At 47.9% G+C, this 23,255-nt stretch overlaps 1 protein-coding gene across 4 annotated transcripts in view; it reads right to left on the bottom strand.

Moving 5' to 3' along the window:
* Window positions 1-23,255, bottom strand: part of Ror1 (receptor tyrosine kinase-like orphan receptor 1) — a 245,547-nt gene that overhangs the window by 92,742 nt on the left and 129,550 nt on the right. For all 4 annotated transcript variants that reach the window (XM_013514431.1, XM_013514432.1, XM_005385320.2 and 1 more), the window contains exons 3-4: window positions 7,604-7,891; window positions 6,949-6,979 (exon numbers count right to left, since the gene is read on the bottom strand). In XM_013514431.1, the coding sequence (XP_013369885.1) occupies window positions 6,949-6,979; window positions 7,604-7,865 (293 nt within the window). In that variant the 5' untranslated portion in view covers window positions 7,866-7,891. The remainder of the gene's footprint in view (window positions 1-6,948; window positions 6,980-7,603; window positions 7,892-23,255) is intronic.

A 23,255-nucleotide genomic window follows, 5' to 3' on the forward strand; every position in this document is an offset into this window, starting at 1 on the left:
GGTGGTGGTGGTGGTGACGGTGGTGATGAAGATGATCATGGTGGTGGGAGTGGATGGGAGGTGGTGATGATGATGTCAGTCAACATTTTTAAGTTCCTAATAACATGCCAAGGACAGTGCCACCTAATCTACATGTATTATCTTATTTCATTTGATCTCTTTAATATCCTCATGGATAGTTGCTGTTTGTTAGTCTGTTCTCATAACACACTGATTCCATCAGGATGAAAGCAAAGAAAAAAATACAGCCTAAACTCATTTAATGCTAACTGTATGCCAAACTCTATCCTTGATTCCTCATGTAAGATGACTGAGAGGAAAAAACATGCTGAAATTCATTAGGAACCGAGTTTTGTGGCATTCAGCCTCGACCTGTTCCCATGTCCCTCTCCCAGGTTGTGCAGAGCCTTGGAACCAGCAGCTCGCAGTCACAGGAGGAGGCAGGGAGAGTCTGGAGCTCCTCCAAGCCCCTTTCTGAGACCAGCATGATATGACCCGTCTAACAGCTCTTGGGAATAGTCCCATTCACAAGCTTATTTTTATCTGACTAAACTTGGAGCTTCTCAGTGGGAAAAGCTGTAGTTCCAGGATATTTGTTTAAAAAAATCCTATTTGCCTGAGGTGGCAATACTGATCAGGGAAACAAGATCCTGGCCAAAAAGTTCAGAAGCTGAGAGGGAGGATCTAAGGAATGAGATGTCCATTGAGGCTTTGAAACCCTCTGACATATTGCTGGGGATAGAAGGGGTCTGTACACGCCCAGGAATGACAGCTCTAATCTCTCCCCGCTGGCTGTCTCTGAGGCTCTGCACCAGCAGGACATGAAAGCAAAGGCAGACTTGTAAACTGCCAGCTGCTGAAGGCACACCCAGGACATTTGGGGAAGCTCTTGGCAAAGACAGGGCACTTCCTGTTTTAAGGAAATCTATGCCCAATTGTCAACTGATCAGAGCTGAGTAGAAACTTCAGCAGTGGGACACAACAGAGACTACATACTCCATGGGTTTAATCCAAGTGATTCACTAAGCAACATCAGAAAAGATGCTGTCTGCTTTCCAGAGTTTCCACATTACATTGCGTAAGTGTTCAATTCTCAACAAGTTAGTTTTTCAAAACAACCCACAAAGCTGGTAAACTTAAAACTGGACTATCTAGGTTGACTAAGAAAAAAAAAAGACACAAATTACTAAAATCCAGAATGAAAGAAGGGATATTATCACTAATGTTACAGAAATTAAAGGGATGGTAAGGATACTATGAACAACAACTTAGATATCCTAAATGGGATGGAGCAAATCCTAGAAAGACACAAACTACCAAAACTGACACAAGAAGAAATGGAAAATGTGGACAGACATATAACAAGAAGTTGAATTGGTAATTTGAAAACTTCCCACAAATTTCTTTACTGACAAATTATACTGAATATTTATGTGAACAGATTTCCTTTAAAGTTCTTCTTTAAAAATTGGAGAAAAGGAAATACTTTCCAACTTATTCTAAGAGTTTGGACTTACCCTGCTACTGGAACAGGACAGCTGTCATGAGAAAATGACAGACCAATATCTTTTATAAATATAGACACAAATATCCTCAACAAAATACTAGTAAACTGAGTCAGTAACATATACAAAATGGCCAGTAGGAATTATTCCAGGAATTAAGCCTGGGATTCACATACAGGAACCAATCAATGTAAAACAGCACATTAATAAAATAAAGGACTAACAAAACTTCATGCTCTTCTGAATGGACATAGAAAAAGTGATGAAATCTAGCACACTTTAGAATTTTAAAAAATACAACAAAATAGGACTAGAAGGCATTTTTTCTCAACCTAATAAAGGATGTCTATAAGAAACTCACAGCTAATATATTCACTGACGAAAGGCTGAAAGCTTTCCCCACTTTAGCTAAGGAACATGGCTGTTTTCATGGTGCTAGATAGGAAAATAAGCAAGAAAAGGAAGCAAACACCATCTACATGGAGAAGGAAGAAGAAAATCAGTCTTTACATGTTGATGACATGATCTTGTAAATGGAAAATCTTAAGGAAGCTATTAAAAAAACAATAAAACAAAACAAAAAACTACTAGACCTAATGAACTAGTTTAGCCAGGCTCCAGAATATAAGATCAATATAAAAGAATTAACTCTACTTCTGTAGAGTAGAATGAACAATCTGAAAATGAAATAAAAAAAAATTCCATTTACAATAGTATGAAAAATAATAAAATACTTAGGATTGCTTTTAAAGGATCAGGACTTCTACACTGAAATCTATAAAACTGCATTTAAGGAAATTAAAATAAATGGAAAGATACCCCATGTTCATGGATCAGAAGGTTTAATACTGTTTAGATGGCAACATTGCCCAGATCAATCAATAGATTCAATGCCATCTCTATCAAAATCCCACATGACTTCCTGGAGAAGCTAACATAACATTTATATGGACGTGCAAGGGACTCAAGTAAAGAAATATATTCATAGAAAAAGAACAGCACTGAAAGACAATGATATTTTATGTCAACTTGGCATAGTCCCCAGTTAGTTAAATACTACAAAAGTACTTTATAGATATGGTTAATACCTATATCAACTGGTTGTAGGAGGGCCTCCTTAACAATTTGGGTGAGTCTGAGCTAATCAGTTGCAGGGTCTTAAAGCAGAACTGAGCTTATCTACTTCTGGACTGCAGTATGAGCAACTGGCCAAGCATCTCGGCCTGCTCATTTTGAAACAGCGCTGAGGATTTGGGACTTGGCTTGTCAGTCTATACAATCACATAAGATATCTTTGCAGGAGTGTCTTCATATAAGTATGCATGCAGTGTTATACTGGCTCCATTTGTCCAGTAGAAGACTGGTGTGGTGAATTCACAGAGAAAATGTCAGAATTTACTACAAACCGACAGTAACTGAGACTGTGAATGAAGCTGGTGTAAGGATAACAGCACAGATCAGTGCAATAGATTCAGCAGTCCCGAAATAAACACGGATGTTTGTGATCAGTTGGTTTTACAGGTGCCAAGATAATTTGAAGGGTAAAAAATAGTCTTTTCAACAAAACACAAATAGTGTTGGGTAACTGCACATCCACATGCAAAAGCATGGATCTGAGCTCTAACTCTAGTTGAATACTGCTGAGGGGCTGTTGGGAGACGCACACATGCAGAGAAAGCCTTGTGACCAGCAAGGCCAAGACGGAAATGATGCATCCCCAAGCCAGGAGGAATGCCAGGAAACCTCCGGAAGAAGAAAGATATCCTTCCCTGCATCCTCAGCAGGAACCAACCCTGCCAACACCTTGACCATGAGTTTCCAATCGTGAGAACTGCGAGACACTAGATTTCTGTTGTTTTAGCCGCGCAGCTGATGGTACTTTGTGTGAGCAGCCCTGGAAAACTCACAAGTAAGCAAATTCCCATCAGAGTCATGCATGGTCAAATGCGATGCGCTACATGCGTGATAGCAGTCTCACTCACAGTGATGGGGCTGGGAAACTTCCAGCGCTCTGTGCAGTCACTGCTGCCGTAAGGTCTTAGGGCAGCATGGTGCATATTTGTGACACTACCGGTGTGCAGACGCACAGTGCTGATGATTGTATAAAAGTATGGTGTCTACAGCAATGTGCACGATACTTGATGACTAATGTCTGTTACTGGTTCGTGCATTTTCTTATCTGTTTTGTCTTTTTGAGAAAGGGTTCATCTTTGCCGTTCAGGCCAGCCTTGAACTTACTTTGTAGCCGAGGCTGGCCTTGAATTTGCGACAATCCTCCCGCCTCAGCCTCCCAAGTGCTGGGATTACAGGCGTGCTCCACCAGGCCCAGGGATGCACTTTCTGTAGTATTCATCATTCTCTGGGGTGTACACTGACTTGTAAGAAAAGCTTAGTGTCGAACAGCACCATGTTAGACTGCTGGTATCTCTTACTTACTATGTGCTCTGATTGCCTGTAGAGGCCACATCAAGTGACTTGACCACACTATGTAGATTTGTAAATACACCCTAAGAAGTTTACACAATTATGAAGTTGCCGAATAACACATTCCTCAGAACATATCCCCACAGATAGGTGACACAAGTGTGTTCTAAGGGTGTCTACACATAGAGGGACGTGTGAGTGTCAGACAGACTTACACGATAAAATAATATCTTATACTATGTTACATAATGATGACCATTCATCTTACAGTACCCTATTCCTGGGTTTGAACATGGTATATAAAATGCTTAGCTCACCCTCAAGTTTAAGCGCCACTTGAGGAATTTTACTGATGTAGTTGCTACTGGTTCAGGGAAACAATTTTGAAAAGTAAGATGGACAAGGACTCAAGAAAGTTTGACTCTGATGCTACCAATAAAGTACTCACTATATAAAAATCTCGTGTAAAATAACATAGGTAGTCCTTTTGTTGGAATAAAAGCAAAACTATTTTTATGGAACTGATATATAGCAATCTATAAATTATATACAAGAGTCGTGGCCCAGGAATAGAGCATCCAGACATGCAGAATAATGATTAAAGTTGTCATTTTTTCTCGTTCCTGGCTTTCAATCACAGACAACCCATAACTTTACATGTTCTTTTAATTTTGTCATTACGCGGGTACACATGTCAATGTGGGAGGATGGAACATATTTCATTTTGCAGTTTTGCTAGCTTGATTTATACCTTATAAGCACTTTGGAGTTGGCATGTGGCTCCCGCCCGCACTGTGCCCCAGGCCCTGACTGGGAGGGTGGACCAGGACTCAGTGATGACAGCAGAAACACAGCCTGAAGCTCCAAACAGAAGCTACCCAGAATCTCAAGTTGGTTCCTGTCACCTGAACGCCTTCTGATGAGACCCCTGCAGGTAGAGACAGGAGCCTTCCTGGGCCACAGCTCTGTCACCAGGACTCACAGACCTCCTAATGTTTCACTGTTCTGCTATCCCAGCACTAAGACAGTGCTATGCATGTCCCTTGGATTTTATTTTTCAGTGACTCTAAACTACTCAGACAGTAGTTCATTACTGTACTTCACTCTTGTTTTGGTAAAGGTCGTGGATAGTGGAACAAAAGCCCTTCAGAGGGAGGACTTCTCTCCACAGCACCCCCTGCAGCAAGGTTCAGCTGCCTAGCAGGCTCCGAGGACTGGTACAGGAGCCAGCATTCTGTCTGTGGCTGATTTAAGGACTAGGGACTCTCAGAGACAGGGTAAGCGCTGCGGGCCAGAGATAAGACACGCAGGGTCCATCCCAGATTTCCAAGCAAAGAAGCAAAGAGCCTCAAAATGCCAACACAGACAGACTGAACTGAAGCCTGGTGGGATTTCCAACTGAGACTGCATTTTAGTCTTCATCCCTCCAAACAAGCAGCAGCTACACACTGAGGCCCCGGTGCATAGTTGGGCAGCAGACTCAAGACAGGCGTCTCACGCTGACAGACTTGGTTGTCGTTGGGTGTCTTTAAGAAACATGCACACCCTCTTCCTGGCTGTCAGCTCACGAAATTGCGGCACTAGCTTCGTGTAACATGAAAAACCACTAGAGACGTAGAGTGGATTCAACAGACTCCAGCAGAGGACAAACATTTCAAGCAGTAGGTACATATAAGTGTTGAAAAAACACTTTTGACTATAAAAAGCTAACTCTCTGATGCAGGCAGAAAGTCAACAGCCCAAGGCTTAATCGTAACGGCAGATTAGTGAACCGCATTCATCAACCCGCCAGGGAGATTACCAGTCACATTTGAAACACAGATTAATAGGAATAAATAAGGTGCCGGGCTGGAAGCATTTTTACAACAAGGAACAAAAGTTTTAATCTTTGTTTAAATAAGACTTCAAAAGGATTCCACATAAAACCAATAGCAAGGCCATTATAAAAAAATTAGCTTAGAGAAGTGCAAGGCAGAGGGACCAAAGTCCTGACCTATTCCGGTACCAAGCGACGCTGGCAAGCTGAAGGCAATCGGCACTCGGGAGATTTGAAACTCTTTCCCGTTCACCTTTATCAGGCTGATAGAACAGCAGGAGGGGGGCCGAGGTGCCGTGTTTATTTTTACCCATTACCTGCTTTATTGATGAGACTGTGGGGCTCTGGGCCTGGAGGGAAACCCCAGGGTATGGAAACACCCCATTTAGTAGCTCAGAGGGGATCAGAGCGAGAAAGGGGTGCCCAGGTTTGTCGTGGGCGTGGCCCAGGCCAGATGCTCCCGACCCGAGGAATTCTGCTGCCGAAGTCTACAGAACACAAGCATATTTCCCTGCAGTGCACAGGGTTGAATAAATGGGTCTTTCTCCCCACATAAAAATATACATAAAGAAAAATGCCCCAAGTGGATACTTTTAGAGTGAAAGACGAAACTCCCTTAGCCAGAATAATAAACGCATCAACAATAGTGTCATTTAAAGACACTCAATCTTCAGACTCCATTAGCCAGGGCCTCGGAAGGACTCCACCTGCCCTGGGACTCTCAGGCCGAGCCCCGGGCTCTCCTCTCCTCTCTGAGTTAGAGTTTCTGCCTCTGAATTCTTCGAAGGGAAGAAAAAAGAAAACAGATCACCCAGTTGCAGGGCTGCTCAATAACTTAAAGCATCAAAACGCTTGCAGAATAGAAAACAGACCTTATTTGCTTCAAGCAAAGGTTTCTCCCCGCACACCATCATTTTTTTGGTTTGATTTGACCAAATCCACTGTTGCCACTAAATGTCGATTGGCTCTAAAATAGTAAATGCAAGAAGAATTCTGCTTTGATCATTCAGAGTCAACATTACCACGCACGAGATTACTGCCTATGCCGGTCTCCTGGGACTGCTCCTATCAGAGACCGAACGGGATGTCTCAACGTCTAGAAATGCGGCGCTTTGACCCAAGCACAGGACAACTTTGCCTTTGCCCTGGAAACCTGTGGAGAAGCACTGCAGAATGATAAGAAAGGAGCCTCAAAGTACTTACGAGGATCCCGGACTTGCTGTGGGAGGAGGACCTGAAGAAAAGAAAGAAAATAATGAAAGCCATCAGTGTGAGGAGCTGGGTGCACACAACCAAGCACAAGTCAGGCTCTCCGCTGCCCAGAGGTGGTATTTATTTTTCTGGCATTTACTGTTTTGTTCTAGCCATCCCCCCGCCATGACCCACAGCAGACTGGTGAGAATGTGGGGGCCAGTTATACCCCCAGGTCAGGGGCTGCAAAGTGGTAGGACAGAGACTGACACACGAGCCACCAGAGTGCATCCTCAGACTCTGCAGGAAGCTGTGAATAGGAGGCTGGCAGCAGGGAGCGGGGCTTCCAGTCCCCGGGGCTGCTCCAAGAGCGGGGATGCGTGCTGCCTCAGGCAGGGAGTGGAGGGCTCGGGGCATGACGATTGGAGTCAGGGCGGTGGGGTGGGCAGATCTGGACTCCTCCTGCTCTGCCCTTTCCTGCTTGGCCACCCCTGCCATGGCCACTGACCACGGCGGAGCTTACTCACTTGCACAGTGGGCATGGTTGCACCCCCTTTGGAGTGTGGACACTGAGTGCCTTCCCACAAAGCGCTCGTTTCCCGCCAGGATCCTGGTCCTCCAACCACACGGGGCTGCAGGCCAGCGCCGCCCCAGGAGGGCTGCTTACCGAACTTGACAAACAGGACGCCAGTGGTAGAAACCACCTTCTTGCCATTGGTGGCCACACACTGGAAGTAGCCGGTGTCGGTGGTGTCGAGGTTTCGGATCCGCAGCCGGGAGCCGTAGCTGGTCGCCCGGAAGGAGATTCTCCGGGGCTCCTGGACCACGGGCGCATCGTTTTTGAACCAGCGGATGGAGGGAGGTGGGTTCCCGGAGACCCTGCAGTGCAGCTCTGCCGTCTGCCCCAGAGACGTGGTGATGTTATTCATGGGTTCATCCAGGGTCAGGTAAGAATCTGCACAGGAGGGCAAGGAGGCAGGTGAGACTGGGACAGGACCTCTGAACTACTCCAGTCCACTCCAGCCTCTAGCATGTCCCCGGGCCCCTGGAGGAGGACAGGGGACACATGGGGAGACAGACCAGGCCTGAGTGAAAGCATTTACCATGGCTTGGGGCCATCACCTGGGGGCTACTGCGTGGAGGAAACTTTGTTACTAAGCAGAATACAAACCCCAAGGTCTGCAATCTGCTCCATGGCTCCCATGGGTAAATGCACATTCTAAGCCAAGAACAAATGTGGTTTTGTCCTTCAGATTAAAAAAATTAACCCACATTCCTGGTTGCAAATACAACACAGTGAAGAGGAGAAAAAAGTTGAAATTCGTTTCAAATCTTTCCCTCCCGGAATAGCAACACTGCTCTTAACCTGCAAAGATCCTTCCTGTGTGTCCACTTTTGATGAGAAAGAAAGCGTCACAAGCTGGGAAGAGCAGCAGCCATATGCATCTGTCCACAAGGCCCAGGACCAGGAAGGGGGCCTGACGCTCCCAGCGGATGACGTCAGGGTGGTAAGGCAGGGTGTGCATAGTGAGGGTGAACGTTTCAATGACGTCACTGGGCTCATCCTAATGCACTAGGGTGCGCACTTGTTTTCATGTCTGCACCGTATGTCATCTGTCATCAACCTACAATCTACCTGTCTCTCATCCATTCAATGCGATTATACTTTTAATTACACTCTGTGCAACGTACACAACTTCAACCAGTCCAGGGCGCTGAAACATGCTTGCACACTTGTAACCAAAGCCCTGCCTCAGCGGGACAGGGACAACCCAGAAGCCATGCCTGACTTCCTTTTTGGCTGGCCCTGCTCCCAAACGCCACCTCCCACCCTCCTGCAAGCACCTACTGTCCAGATTTCTATCCTTATTTCAGAATCTCTTAAAAGCAGAAGCGTACTGTTTTTACGTTTCCCATGTTGCTTCTGAGATCTGTTGTATTAAACATTCCCTAATGAAATAAGTTATACTTCACCTCATTCTTGAAGAAGTAGTGTTAAAAAAATCATTACATAGTAGTTGTGGAATCCAGTCAGAGAAAATAATTTATGTGTGCAAAATTAAGTTCAATATTAAAAAAGAAAACTTGGGCTGCTGCGGTGGATTGACAACTGGTGGTCAACTTGTAACACCCAGCCGAATTTAACCAGCGTGGTGCTGGGTGTGGGAGGCCCACCGGAGGGCTGTTGCCAGCAGCATAACAGGCAGAACTGGAGAAGGAGAAGGGAAGCTGTCGGGAGCTGTTGGTTCTCCTGGGCTATTCTGCTGGAGGAGCTTGTCATGCTCGCCTTCCTGATGAACTTGGCTGTTTTTGAAGGAGAAGCTCGGGACCTTGTTGTCGCTGAGAATGGCTTTGGTTCACTTTGGGGGAGCTCTGGTGCTCACTCTGGGAATCACTTCCTGGCTCTGCTTCCTGGCTCCAGAGGGGAAGAAGGTGCACAGCTTAGTCTCCTGGAGGAGCTTGTTGCGTTGGCTTTTCTGATGGGGACTCAGCTGTCCTGATCATCGGAGGAGCCTGGGACCACCACTGTGGCTGAGGATGGCTGTGGTACTTTTCTGGGGAGCTCTGGTTCTTACTTTGAGCACTGCCAGGGCTCCAGTCCAGATCCGTCAGCCAGCTGGCACAGATCTTTCATCCCACTGGCACAGACTTCCTACATTCCACCACTGACCTTTGGGCTTTCCCGGCGCAGATCCGTGAAACAGGATGAGGCATTGTCATGGGCTCTCAGCCTCCAGTTGGACTCATGGGCGGCATTGTTATGGGCTCTAGGTCTTCAGCTGGACTCATGCAGGACATTGCTGTGGGATCCAGGCCCTTAGCTGGATTCTTTAGTCTTTAGTGTGTGGACAGATTTCCTGCACTATCTTTTTGTATATGATTCTTTGGGTGACTATTACAAATAATCTTATATGTGTCCTGTATTATATTGTCCCCCATGTGAAAACCCCAAACTACAACAGCTGCTGTTCATGTGCACGGAGCTTTCTCTGGTACCTTCTACCCTGCCCGCCGAGGCAGGTCCCCAAGCTGTCTTCCCACTGGTCTCTGCTCTCTGAGATGAGCCGTGCTCCCTGCAGCCCCTCGAAGCCCCTGGCGCCGGGCATGGGAAGGGAAGGCTGCTGTCCCCAAAGCCTCACTGGCACCACAGCTTGGCAGTGGTGCCCAGCACAACACCCTGCAGCGATGGACACGTGTCGGAATCCGCATGGATTGGAATCCACCTCACCCGCTTGCGGCTTTACTGAGCTCACAAAACATGGGTAGAGCAGCTGGAGAACCAAACTGTTAAATGTAAATTGAAGCAGCCACACGTGGCTAATGGCTACTGTGTTGGACGCAAAAGACAGTATATCTGTTGAATTTAATGGAACTTTATTGGAAAATAAACTTTTCTGGGGCTGTTTTAACTGGATAATTTAATGACCTAAATGCCTGTACGAGGCATCCATAAATCATCTAAAAATAGATGATTCATAATTTTCCACAAAAATTTGAGGATGGGTCTTGTCAAAGTCTGGGCAGCCACACAGGAGTGTGTCACATGTGTGAGCAGTACTTAACATGTGTGTGCGTGGAAGGAAAAGAGGTGAAGCATGACGGTCACCGCCGGGTTACCCTAAGGACATCCTCCTGTCACTTAGGCCAGTGGGGAACTCTCTCTCCCCACACAACGTGAGTCCATAATTGCTTTTGTTGATGGCGTCTTGTTCCCGTGCTGACCTCTAAGCGGGACCCGTGGGTGTGTTTGCTCGTGGGTGTAAGCCCTGTGCTCCTGAGGTACTTGCGGCGTGTTCAGAAGTGGGGACACTACTTAGCAGCTGGCTTTGCGGAGCCATTACCACGACTTTACAACCCCACCTGGTGCTTTCTGAGTGGGTCACTGCCCCCCTCCGGGGAGAGAAGCTTAGAAATAGCAATCATACACCGCCTGGAGACACACACTGGGGCCCTGATTGGCCAGGTTTGGACTTCGGCTGGGTTTGAATCTCAGGTCTTCCCTTTGAGGGTGTCTGTGACCTTGGGCCAGTTACTTAACCTCTCCACACCTCAGTGACTACAAAATAGGAACAGTAAACAGGGTTTATCTTCCACCTGGCAGCACTGTTACAGGAAGACTGAAATTAACTAAATCAGGTGACGCGTGCGGAGCCCCTGAGCCTGTGTTTGGTGAGACACAGCGCCGAGCGGGGCTGGTCAGTGCTGCTGCGGTCACTTTACCTTCTGCACCGGCGGCTGCGTGGTTTCTTGGCCTCCCCCTCCTCCTGCGGTCCTCTAACAGCCAGGTGAGGGGGAACCACACTGCTTAGCCTGACCCTCAGCACAGGAAGGAAGTCAGGGCCCCCGAGATGAACCAAGGTGTCCCGTGGTCCCAGGGGAAACAGTCTAGGTTGTGTTCCTCACGGCCGGGCGCCCACACAGAGTCCGACTGCGGTAACCAGCCAGAATGGCGGCAGTGTAGACGGGCTCATACCCCTGCCGGACACCCTTATCCTCCTCAGCATTTACCACCCACAGCCAGGAAGGGCACCAGGGCAGAGAGGCTGCATGACCTGCCCAGGCCACCCTTCACTGGTCCCAAACCCCTTCTGCTCCGCCAGGCTGCTTTGGAGCAGGCACTCCACCAGGGCTGGGCGGAGTGGAGTTTCTCCCAAACCTGGTGGCCCTGGGCACTGGCTGTGTGCAGCGCCGAGCTCCTCCCTGACCCCACGGGACTGTCTGGCTCATGGACGGAGGCGAGCGCTGGCTCAGGCTTGAGATGGCGTCGCAGCTTCTCCTGGAGGCTGGCACCTTGCCTGCCCCACTCTCTCTCCATCTCTGTAACATCTGTCAAAACTCCAGTTGAGGCCTGCATGCCCGGGTGTCTTGAAAGGAGTGTGTTTCTGGTTGCTGTGGGTACTGAGCCAAGGAGCCTGGTCACAGACAGGGGTTCGTTTTAGCTTTTCCCCGGCAAAGTAGAAGCCTGGGACTTGGGAGCCATGGGCAGCTGTGTGCTTGGTACAGTTTGGGTGGGTCCAGATTCACCGCACGGCGTTTTGCCTGAATGACACAAAGGCATCCTGTGACTGGTGTTAGATGACACAAAAGTGTACCTCCACGCCTCGCAACGCAGCCCTGGGCTGGCTTACCCGCTCCCCAGAGCCCCTGGAGGCTTCTGGAGCAGCCTTGCTGCCCTGCTGGAGACCAGCTCAGCCAGTGCCCCAGGAATGGAGTGGCCCCAGCTGGTGCTGGATCAGCCCTTCCTTTCAGAGGACACAGGGGCTTCACCTGCGGAGGGAGGAATCCACCCACCAAGCGGGGGGCAGTCCTGCCACCGGATGGGACAGTTGCTTGCTCCCTGGGGCTCCGTGTTTGTGACCCATCACTCTGGCCTTGGGTCTGCTTGGAACTTGTGCTGGAACGTGGCCACTAGGACTTTTTCCAGTGCTTTGATCGGATGCCTCTGACAATGAGGGTGTGGGCTGTGGAACATTTCTCCTCTTTGTCACTCCCTCACACATCCGCACATCGTGACACACACACTGGGGAGTGGGACCCGGCATGGAGGCTGGCTTCAGAGAATAATAACCCACTCCCCTGACTCCTTGTAGCTGTGTCCCTAAATAACCTATGTCCCCCAGGGGCGAAGCTAGTGATGATGACACCAATGGTGACACCGGAATACAGTGACAATAGCTAACACCTAAGCGGCCACAGGAGAAGGGTCAGAAAGCTGCCCATGCTCATACCGACAGCAAGTAAAAGTGACAGTCAAAACAAAGCATTTGGTTCCCAAGTGCCACACTCCAGGACAGAAGTTCTAGTTTCCTGGACTCAAGACATCTGTATGCTATTTAAAATACTGAGAACCCCAAAAAGAAAATGAAAAAAAACATTAAAATTCAATAACATTTAAAAATACAATAATATTTTAAAACAAAATAGTAACCTTTACTTAACATAAATATTTTAATGAAAAACAAGTTCTTCCACATGCACACGATAGTGAGGAGAGGCATCACTTGTTACTGCAAATCACCCTTTTTAGGAGCAGAGCCCTGTGTTCTGGCTTAGTATCCAATCTGTGGAGACGGCTTCCCACATTTCAGGAAGGGCATTCAGTGGCCTTGCAGGTGACTTAGGGTGTTGTTCTTTGATCCTACACCAAAACTCCACAAGTGGTAGGTTTTAAATTGTCCTGTGAGCCAGGTGTGGTGGCAAGTGCCTATAATACCAGCACTCAGGAGGCTGTGGCAGGAGGATCTCCGGTTCTAGACCCCGGTCTAGGTAGCATGAGACCTGTGTCTCAAAAAACAAAACAAAATGTAATATGCAATTTGAAGCAAAACAAATGAGTTTTCACAGCCTTTATACTAAAAGGGCTGACTTATCTTGTACTCCGCATGGGTCTTTGGCCCGCACGTGGTTTCTGAACTGAGTGTGCTGTTCACTGTTAGACTGGATCACTGAGTTACGTACTTCGTCCGTAAGCGAACACACTTCTTTATGTAAATCAAAAGTCACACGTGTGAGTGTCACCACCAGCTCATCCGAGAGGAATGAGATGCTGCCAAGATCCTGGTGATGTCCGACCATTTTTCCAAATTCTCATTTTTGCTTGAAAGTTCGAATTATCTACCCAGCATCTGACACTATCGCCTCCTGCGGCAGTGAGCTTATTGGGTTCAGTATCAAGAACTGAAACTCACCACAGTCACTTGGCTCTAACTCAGGAACTTTGCCCCAGAGGCTGCCTGCTGGGCCTCAGAGCCCGAGGCTCACGCAGCTTGAGGCTGGGCACCGTGCTGTCCACTCAGGCCCTGTCCACTCTGCACAGTCAGTACGCACTCCTGGGCTGAGGTGGAGGCAACCCGCCATTTTTGCTGCTTCCAAAGACATCCTGAGCAGTGGGGACAGAGCAGGTGGCGGCCACGCTTGTGCTGCGGATGGTGTCACTGCCTCAGTGCACACCCAGGCCCTGGCACCGCCGCTTCACTTTTGCACAGTGAGGATGGGTAAACTGAGGCTCAGGACAGCCAGACCTACCCTAGAGGTCAGAGCTGGTGAAAGGAAAAGGCTGGACATGGACTCCAGGCCCAGTGCTCCCCTGTCAGCCTCCCCGGCTGCGCTCCTGCTTTCTGCCTCCTGGTCTGGTCCCAGAGTTCCAGCTTGGCTCAGCACAGGCCCAGCCCTAGCCTGGCAGAGCGGCTACGTCCACACAGTGGCCCGGCCGAGGCAAGCCCAAGGGACGGTTGGGTCTGGGCAGAAGTTTGGGATCCAGATAAAATATTTCTTTTTTATAATGCAGGAAAATGAACATTTTTATAATGCAGGAAAGCAAGTCCTTTCAGTGCCACCATTTCCTCCGCTGCCCCTAGAAATCGATGATCATAGTTTACGAGTTTCTGTTTGCTTATGAACATTTTCAAGGTGCCAGGCACCGACTGAGCGTCTCACACACACTGACCTCTTTAAGCTTGAGGACAACCCTATAAGACAGACACCAGGATTATCCGCACTTTAGACGCAAGGAAGCTGGGACTCACAAGCAGTTAAATCCATGGGAGTGGCAGGGCCAGGGCCCAGACCTAGGCCTTTGGACGCCGGAAACCGTATGATTCTCTCATGTCCTGGACTACAAAATGTCCTTGCCTGTTTAGGAGTCCTTCCAGCAGGTGACAACACCCACTGGCCCCAGAAACAAGGAAATCACCATGAGGCACTTGCAACGTAACTGGGGGGTCATCAAGAACCAGCTTCTTAAATACAGCCAGGCATCTCGGGTCCCGAGACTTACGCTAGAGAGTGAACCGCAAGGAAAGAAAGAAGCCAGCTATGGGCTACCTGGGAAAGGAGTCTCTGCTCTGTCCCTTTTCTTCCTTGTGTTCCTCCGACGCCCCGTGTGTTATTGAGGACTTTGTAGGCATTTCATAAATGCCGGGTGATTAGGTAAATGCGAGGCTCAAGTCTCAGGCAAATTAGCTCTGGAGACACCCCATTTATTACCTACCCACTTGACAAGACGCCACATCCACAAGTCCACAAATCCCTCCCAACATTTATTACTTAATTTTCAAAGTCTACTCCCCTCTGTCCTCGGGGAGAGCTCAGAGCCAAGAGTTACAGCTCCACTTTGGCAGGTGAGAGAAACTGAGACAGGGTATGTTTCCCAGGCCTCTGCCACGGCGACCGGGCCAGCCGAGGAGGGGCCCCGCGGCGCGCCAGGCCTCCTTGGGAGAGGAGGGCGGAGGCTCGCGGTGGGGAATCGCAGCTCGGCCCCACTCGGGGAAGGCTGCCAAGCACACTTAGGTCATCGCGTTGGACTCGGAGGGAACACTGTGTTCATGCCACCAACCTGCATCCACTTGCAGCAAATTTCACCAGAAATACTTCTGACTCACTATCTCGGGCAATGTTTTTTATCTTAATAAACTCAATGCAAAGCATAATCTAAATCAGCTTGCACATTCTTGAGCCGGAGCCACAGGCTGCGTTTAATAAAAATCAGCCAAAATAGCAGGGAACTTCTGACCAAGCGCGGCGTCACCTGACGCTGGGAGTCTGAAGGCAGAGGCTGCAGGTCCCAGGGAGGCTGGGGGAACCCGAGACCCCCAGGGACCCCGCTGTCTGAGTCTGGGTTCCCACGGCCAGCAGCACGTCAGGAGCTGCTATGACAACAGATGAGGACAAGGTGACCATGCATGCCTCTCCGTAGCCTAGCCTCATTTCCTCCTTGCTGCCACTTAACTTCTCCAAGCCTCGGTTTGCTGAGCTGTAAAATGGGACAAATCTTCGCCTGTATCTTCAAGAGATGCTATGACGCTTAAATGAGATAATCCATCTCTGGAACATTACAAGTGTTCCAAAATAGAAAAAAAATCCCCTGACATGTGGGTTCCAACCTTAGAGAGATAACTCCTTGGTCCAGGGTGGAATTCAGGCACAAATGCTGTTCAGATGCCCCCAGTTATTCTCCTGGGCTATCAATAGGTGCTCACCTGGCCCAGGTACTGAGGTCGTCACCTCCTGACCACTGACTCTTGCCCGGCTTTGTGTGGGCCTCGGAGGTACTCCACTCCTTATAAACCCCCACGGAGGGCTCCTGAGAAGGAGCCAGGCCGCCTAAGGCCACAGCAACAACACCACAGAACAGCGAGAGCAGATCAGCACGGCGTTGGCCTGGCCTCTCCAGGACTCAAATGTTCCCGGTGGGAGACAGGGACAGCATGGTGGATGGATGCGCACATCCGGCTGAGCCCACCATGATGGTCAGAGTGAGAAGCACTGGGCCAGGCTGGCACAAGAGAGAGTGTGTGGCGGGTGACAGGGTACAATGCACACTTCAAACTCCCCAAACACAAGACATTAGGGGACAGGGTGGGACTGGTGGGCAGTGGGGGAGGATTAAAGTATGTCCCGGAGTGTAAAATCCACCACAGTGAAATGCAGTAATCTGTAGAACCCATATCACTAATAAAAACAGGGGGAAGAGAGAGAGCACAAGTGCAAGGCTTCAGGGTAAAGACCCCTGAAGAAGAGGGCTTCCCTCGGCTTCCACCATGATCAGCAGCCAAGGACGCCACTCCGTCACACACTGGCAAAGGTTCTGCAGAGCCACACTCAGACCTAGAGTCCCTGTCAACCTGGGCTCGGGGAGGGAGAACAGACCACAGCCATCCCGGAGGAATCCCAGGGGGCCAGAGAGCCCTGGTGCATCCCAGTGTGTCCCTGGAGAAGACTGTAGAAATGATTGACAGGGTGCTGAGTCACCGCAAGGGAGCCTAGTACGCATGACTCTCCCAGAACCCACTCTTGGTCCGTCTGGATTGCTATAGCAACCTACCATAGACTGAGCTGCTCACAAACAGGAATCCATTTCTCAGCGTTCTGGAGAACCAACGTCTGGGGCCCCACTGTCGGGTTCCAGTGAGGCCCCTTCCTGGCCCCCAGAGGACATCGCTTTGTGTCCTCAGGTGATGGCAGAAGCCCCAGACTGCCCAGCCCCTGTTAAGAGGATGCTAATCTCACTCTTGAGGGACCCGCCTTCTAGCCCTCATTACTTCCTAATGGTACAGGTAGCACAGCTGGGCTGGGAGACCCCTGCAGACTTTATTCCCCTCTTCTGGGCTGCCAGGCCTTACCTGGAGCAGGGCAGGATTTGCAGGTTGCTAATGAATATCTAACTGCCTGAGATCGTGTCTAGAAAGTCAAGCCTGATGCGCACCGCTGGCTCGGGATTGGAACCAAGGTAAACAGAACACATCATCACTGCCTCTACTTGCAATACCTTGAGCAGGACACACCCAGCATGAGCACCGTGCAGGACACTCCCCAAGGGAGAAATGGCTGCTTGGTGTCCTTCTCCAGATGCCACAGTTGTGCTTTGGTCCCCACGGCTCCCTGGGGGAGGAGATATCAGGGGCCACCCAGGGCCTTCAAGGACAAAGCCTGCGTATGCATCACTGCCTTGGCCTCACAAGAAATCTCAGCTCTAAGGAGGTGGAAACTGAGGAAGAAACACTTCAACAGCGTGGACCAGGTGACAAATGGCCAAGGATGTGGCTCCATCACAAACCAGCAAAGGCTCTGCAGAGCTACACTTGGACCCCTCCCTTACTTTTCTCCTGTAAATTTGTACTTTAGCTTAATGGTAGCCAGTTGTACATCTCGGTACCTTTCCCTGAGAGATACATGAAGCAATCTATGTGTTTACACACTTGGTACAATGAATGACAAGGCGTGTGCAAAAGTGGCAAAACAGGATTTGTACCTACATTATGTTCCGATAACTGGTTTTGTGTATGTTTGCCTGAGCATCACAGAGGGTCCAGTAGACCCACGCCACTCCAAGGGTTATTAAAACAAAAATTGCTTTTGATTTTTCGGGTAAAAGGAGCCCAACTCAGCGCCACAGAAAAACCAGACTTGCAAGTTTCAGAGGAGGTCAAAACTGAACCAGATTACTCATGTGTGGATGACGATGATCCTTGTGATAAAATACATGCTTTCATAGCAGAAGAGTGGTGTGGGTGTACGATGACAATGAGGATGATGACAATGACTTTGATGCTGGCAATGTGAACCAGAGGTCCTGCGATGTGAAATGGAGCAAGAATTAACCGGTACAGACACGGGGAATGCAGAGCTCCTTGATTCGGATGAAGAAGAAAACAGCAATGTTGAACACATATTTGACTAGTTGAAATGTGAAATGGCCATGTGTAATGACTGATGCATTGTGTCAAGTTGAGAAGTTTAGAAGATTAATGAAGTGACTCACCAGGGGGCCAGGGTCCTCACTTTGTAAATATCCTCATCCTGTGCAAGAGGAGGGAACTGAGAGGGTGTGAGTGCTGCACCTGCCCTGAGTGGTGGTAGCCTGCTTACAATATAGAGGAGGAAAACAGGCTTGTTCTCCCTGACTTTTTGCTCTTGTTGCTTTCGCTGTTTTCTTCTCCTTGAAGTGTTGCCCCTGTGCCATGTCACTCTGCCTTGGAGCCAACTGATTACAGACTCCAATTTCCACAAACTGTGATCTAACTAAACCTTTCCTTCCTTAATTTTGGGGGTCAGGTATTTTGTCTCAGCAACGAGAGAAAAATAACTAAGACACCACACCACCAAATGAAATAATCCAATGTTAGACCTAAGTCTGAAAATACAGTGATGCTCCTGGCAGGGAGAAATGCATTAGACAGAATGCCAGCACTGCTGTTCAGTGTTGGAAATTGTAATAGACAAAATGCTACAAGATGCTGCAAAATGTTGAAATGCAAGTAAAACAAGCTGTATGCACCAATAACCATATTCAAAACTGTATTTATTATGACACCTCACTACCTGAACTGAAAGCATTCATAGATCTACTTACTTAGCAGGGATTTCTCATGGTAACTGCTAGCATGTCAAAGACTTACTGAAAAGCAATGAGTCAAAATAAGGCATAAAAATTTGTGCCCTTGTAAATGAGAAGGCTTATTATACTTTCAATTTAGACCGTTATCCTGAACTCAGCCATCAGATCCTTATTTGTATAGTAATAAACCAAATGATATTATGAGCAGGATTGTTGCTCCCATCTCCCAAACTAATAGGAATGTGGCAATGGACAGTTGATTTATGAGTTTCCAATTGAGGTTACATTTGCTAACAGAGCACAAGTTGACCAGTGTAGGAACCTTACTCAGAAACAAAACAGAAATACCAAATGAAATGAAGCGATTTCAAAACAGAGAAGTGCATGGTATGACCTTTGGATTTCAGAAAGATGTAACATTGGCCTCTTATATGGCAAAGAAAAGCAAACTGGTTCAGCTGATGTCAACATGGTACCATCATGGAAATATTGATAGGGAAACCTCACCAAAAGAAAGCCTGAGACGGAAACTTTCAACAATAAAACATGAAAGAGATGTTGTTGATGAGTTGTACAACAACTATGATGTCACTTCAAACAAAGCATTGGCTGATGGTTGTGTTTTACTCAATCCTAAACATGTGTGGCATAAGTAGTTTGATAGTTTATAAAGAAAATAACAAGTGCAAAATATCATGGAGAAGTTTTCTTAGAGGACTGGGACTGGAACTCATAAGAGATCATTTAAGGCAGAGGAAAAACAAAATGTTTCTGCCCAGGGAACTACGCAAAAAACTATGGAGCACACTGGTGAGCTGACAGGTGAACAGGCAGGAACAGTATCACACAGACCTACTACAACAGCAGGAAAACAAAAAATATGTCAACTGTGCCCTGGAAGAAAGGACAGAAAAACAAAACATGTGCAATCAGTGCAAGTGATACTTGTGCATGGAACATGCAGTTGCCATGTGTGAAGACTGCCGTGGGTGTGACAGCTGAAGCAAAGCTTATTCCTGTGGTAGACTTTTGTTTGTGTTGACACTGTAATTCACACAGGCTTTTAGCTTTGATGTTATCTTTTAGGTTTTATAAGCAAGTAGACAGTTGATGTGAAAATGTTGGTGTCTATTCTAAGCACTCAGTACATATTTGATATTTTATTTTATTGACATCTTATTTCCCTGATAAGTGCAAGTTGTACAATGTGCTAGGCAGCTCCAGACAAACGGCAACAGAAGAGAGGTGACAAGACTGCCACACAGGAAGCGAAAGCTGAGCACACGTGCTGTCACTGTAGCAAAACATGCACATGAAACATGCAGTTGTCATGTGTGAAGACTGCCTTGGGTGTGACGGTTGAAGCAAGCTTATTTCTGTGGTACAGTTCTACTGGTATTTTCATTGTAGTTCATATAGGACTTTCCTTCTGATGTTATAGTTTAGATTTTATAAGCAAGTACACAGTTGGTGTGAAAATGTTGATGTGTATTCTAAACACACAACACATATTGAGAATTTAACACTTTATTTCATTGATATTTTATGTTATTGATATTTTATGTATACACTGTATAATATAGCAAGATTCTCCTGACAAAATAGCAAGATCAGTGAGATGCCAAGTATGCCCCACAAAAGGCCAGGAAATCAAGACATGTGCTGCCGGCGTAAGCAATGCGTGTGTACGGAAGGTGCTATGGTCATGTGTGCAGACTGCCTCAGGTGTGATAATTGAAGTAAAGCTTCTTTTTGTAAAGTGCTATTGATATTTCCATTGTAGTTCATATTAGAACTTATTTGTGTTTTTTTTTTGACTTTGTACACCAAAAAACTGTCAATGTTGAAAATTCTGATGCTTTTTTAAAAAAATGCTCAATGTTAAAAATTCAACAGTTTATTTTTGTGATTTTTTTTCCTATTAAGTATCCATTGTTCAATATAATAACACTCATAAAATGAAAATGAGTATTTCATCGAAAGAAATATTTTTAAAAATAAATGTAGTTCCGACAAACCTGTGTCTCTGTGCCTTTATGACAAAACTGGCATTATGCACCTACTGGGGCAGAGGCATAGAATGCTCCCAATAGAGGGACACGGGGACCCAAGCACCTGTGGCAAAGAGGATCCTGATAGTGGGATCTGGTGTGTCCAGGGCGACTGAGGGCCCTCGCCCAGGGAAACACACACCTGTGTGTCAGACATGTTTCTAAAGAAAGCAACATGTAACAACTGGTGGGGTTTTAAAAGGAGGTGACCAGGCCCGTGTCCTTCGAAGCCCTTCGGTTCCTGAAGGCAGAATGCACTAGAAGGATCTAACTGGAAAATACAAGTGAGAGAGACAGCAGGAACCCCTCTGCGGGCAAGATGTTGACTGCTGCCCAGGTCAGGAGAGAGGGAGGCCGCTGGGGCCACTGTGTTAAAGACAGGGCAAGAGGGCGGGGGACACTCCCAGGGAGAGGACACGCCCAACGTGGTCACGCACAGCCCTGTATGCAAAACGCATCAGAAAAGTGCTATTTTGGACCAATCACAAACTTGCTGTTTTCATTCCTTCCCTTGAATGTGCTGTTCACAGGGCCAATCAGCAGATGCTCTTTTCAATCTTTCATTTGCATGTGGACTCAACCAATCAAAAGACGCTATTTCTGATTCTTCATTTACACATAAGAGGAAGCCCAGCACAGTTTACGCTTAGCATGATGCCCAGTGAGTGTTTGGTAGGACGACATCCCAACACCTCATTTGCATCCTAGGGAGATAATCTGGGAATTTTGGCTACAACTGGCCCTTTTCCCTACCTTTCTCTGGCAGCAAGGGGCAGGCAACACACAGGCTATGCAGTGCCCAGGTTGACCGCCAGGACAGAGATAGAGCTGGGACAGGGTGCGGAGGAAGAGGCACTTGCTGCGTTCCTGATTTTGTGTCACCACTGCTTCTTCCTCCAGCGGGTGTGCTCTCAGAACTGCAGGGAGAAGCAGTCAGTCACAGGTGACTGAAGGTGGCTTCTCATCAGAGGTCACCAGGCAAGGACTGCCCAGTGGTGGGCAAGTAGCTGCCTTCCTATATTCCCCCTTTGCACTCTTTCCTTGGTGTACACTCCAAGAAATGTCTCACTCTTTCTTGGCAGAATCCAAGCACGCTCATTGCCTGTTCCTCAGAATATCTAAGCAATTCCCACACATAAAGTAGACTCTATCCTGCCTACGTGTCCTAACTCCTAGGGTACTGAAGCACACAGTTACCAAACCCTGCACGCAAGGGCGCCAGTGAGGAAGAGTGAGCGAGCTGGAGTGTGTGTGGCTGCCAGTGTGGTTGGAACTAGCCTCTGTCTGCAAACAATGGCTTCCAACCCAGAGAGATGCTCGCTGAGGCCAGGGAGAGTCTCCGGCCCTTCCCCCGTGCCCCCTTCATAAGAAGAAATGTAAGGCGGAGATGCAGAACAGTCCTGCACATTTTTTGAAGCTCCCTCCATCAAAAGACGGGGCCAGAGGGTTGGGATGTAGCCCAGCAGTGGAGCACTTGCCTGGCACGCACCAGGCCCTAGGTTCAATCCCAGCACAGCAAAACAAGCAGACAACAGTGGAGTCTGTGTGTTTCCTTATACCCGGATGGGGCCCCTGTGACTGCCTTAAGGGTTGGAATGGTGCCAAAGTGACACCGTGCAAGTGACTTCAAGGGCCAGGCTGGAAAAGGCTAGGGTAGTCCCTTGGGGAACCACTGGCTGCCATCCACTCTGAGGCCCCCAGGTGGAGAGTCCTTGGAGAGAGAAAGTAATGCTTGTGGCAGCCTCAGCTGTCCCAGACCCAGCGGTTTAAGTCTTCTCAGCCCATTCACCAGATAAGTGAGTGAGGAGCTGAGCCACAGCCACCATTGAGAGAAACCTGGACCGAGAACCATGTAGCTGAGTCCAGTCAACTCCCAGAAGAACCCAGGGAGATGATGCTAATCCATGATTGTTGTTTGAAGCCACTGAGTTTGATTCATTACCCAACATAGATAACAGCTGCATAGTGCCCATTCTAGTGTCTAAGGAGTAAGCACTCTAGAATAGCCTAAGTGCTACTCCTTGGACTCTAGAATGGGTACCGACTGTGCTGGGAGGTGAAGATGAAGATTCTACACAGTCCTTGCTTTCAAGGTGCGTGCAAGAGAAATATAGAATGAAAGTGGATTGTCACGAGTATTAGAAAACAGTGCCAAAGAGAGGTACAGGGACTCTACAATGGGAATTCCTGGAATTCCTGGATGAGTTTGCTGTGAGAATGGATTAGCAAGGTCAGCAGTGTGCTCTCCAGATGGGAAACGCTGGGACTCAGGGAAAACAAACATAACAAATTTTGATGCTATCAGTTCACTGAGAAAAAAGTCATGTATTCCAACCCTGCCACAAAGTTGGAGCTTGTTCAGTTTACAATCTCTCGATGGGTGGATGGATGGATGTCAGGATGTCAGGATGGGTGGATGGGTGGGTGGATGG

This window comes from Chinchilla lanigera, unplaced genomic scaffold (assembly GCF_000276665.1).
Source record: "Chinchilla lanigera isolate Chin_1 unplaced genomic scaffold, ChiLan1.0 scaffold00022, whole genome shotgun sequence".
Taxonomy (NCBI): Eukaryota; Metazoa; Chordata; class Mammalia; order Rodentia; family Chinchillidae; genus Chinchilla; species Chinchilla lanigera.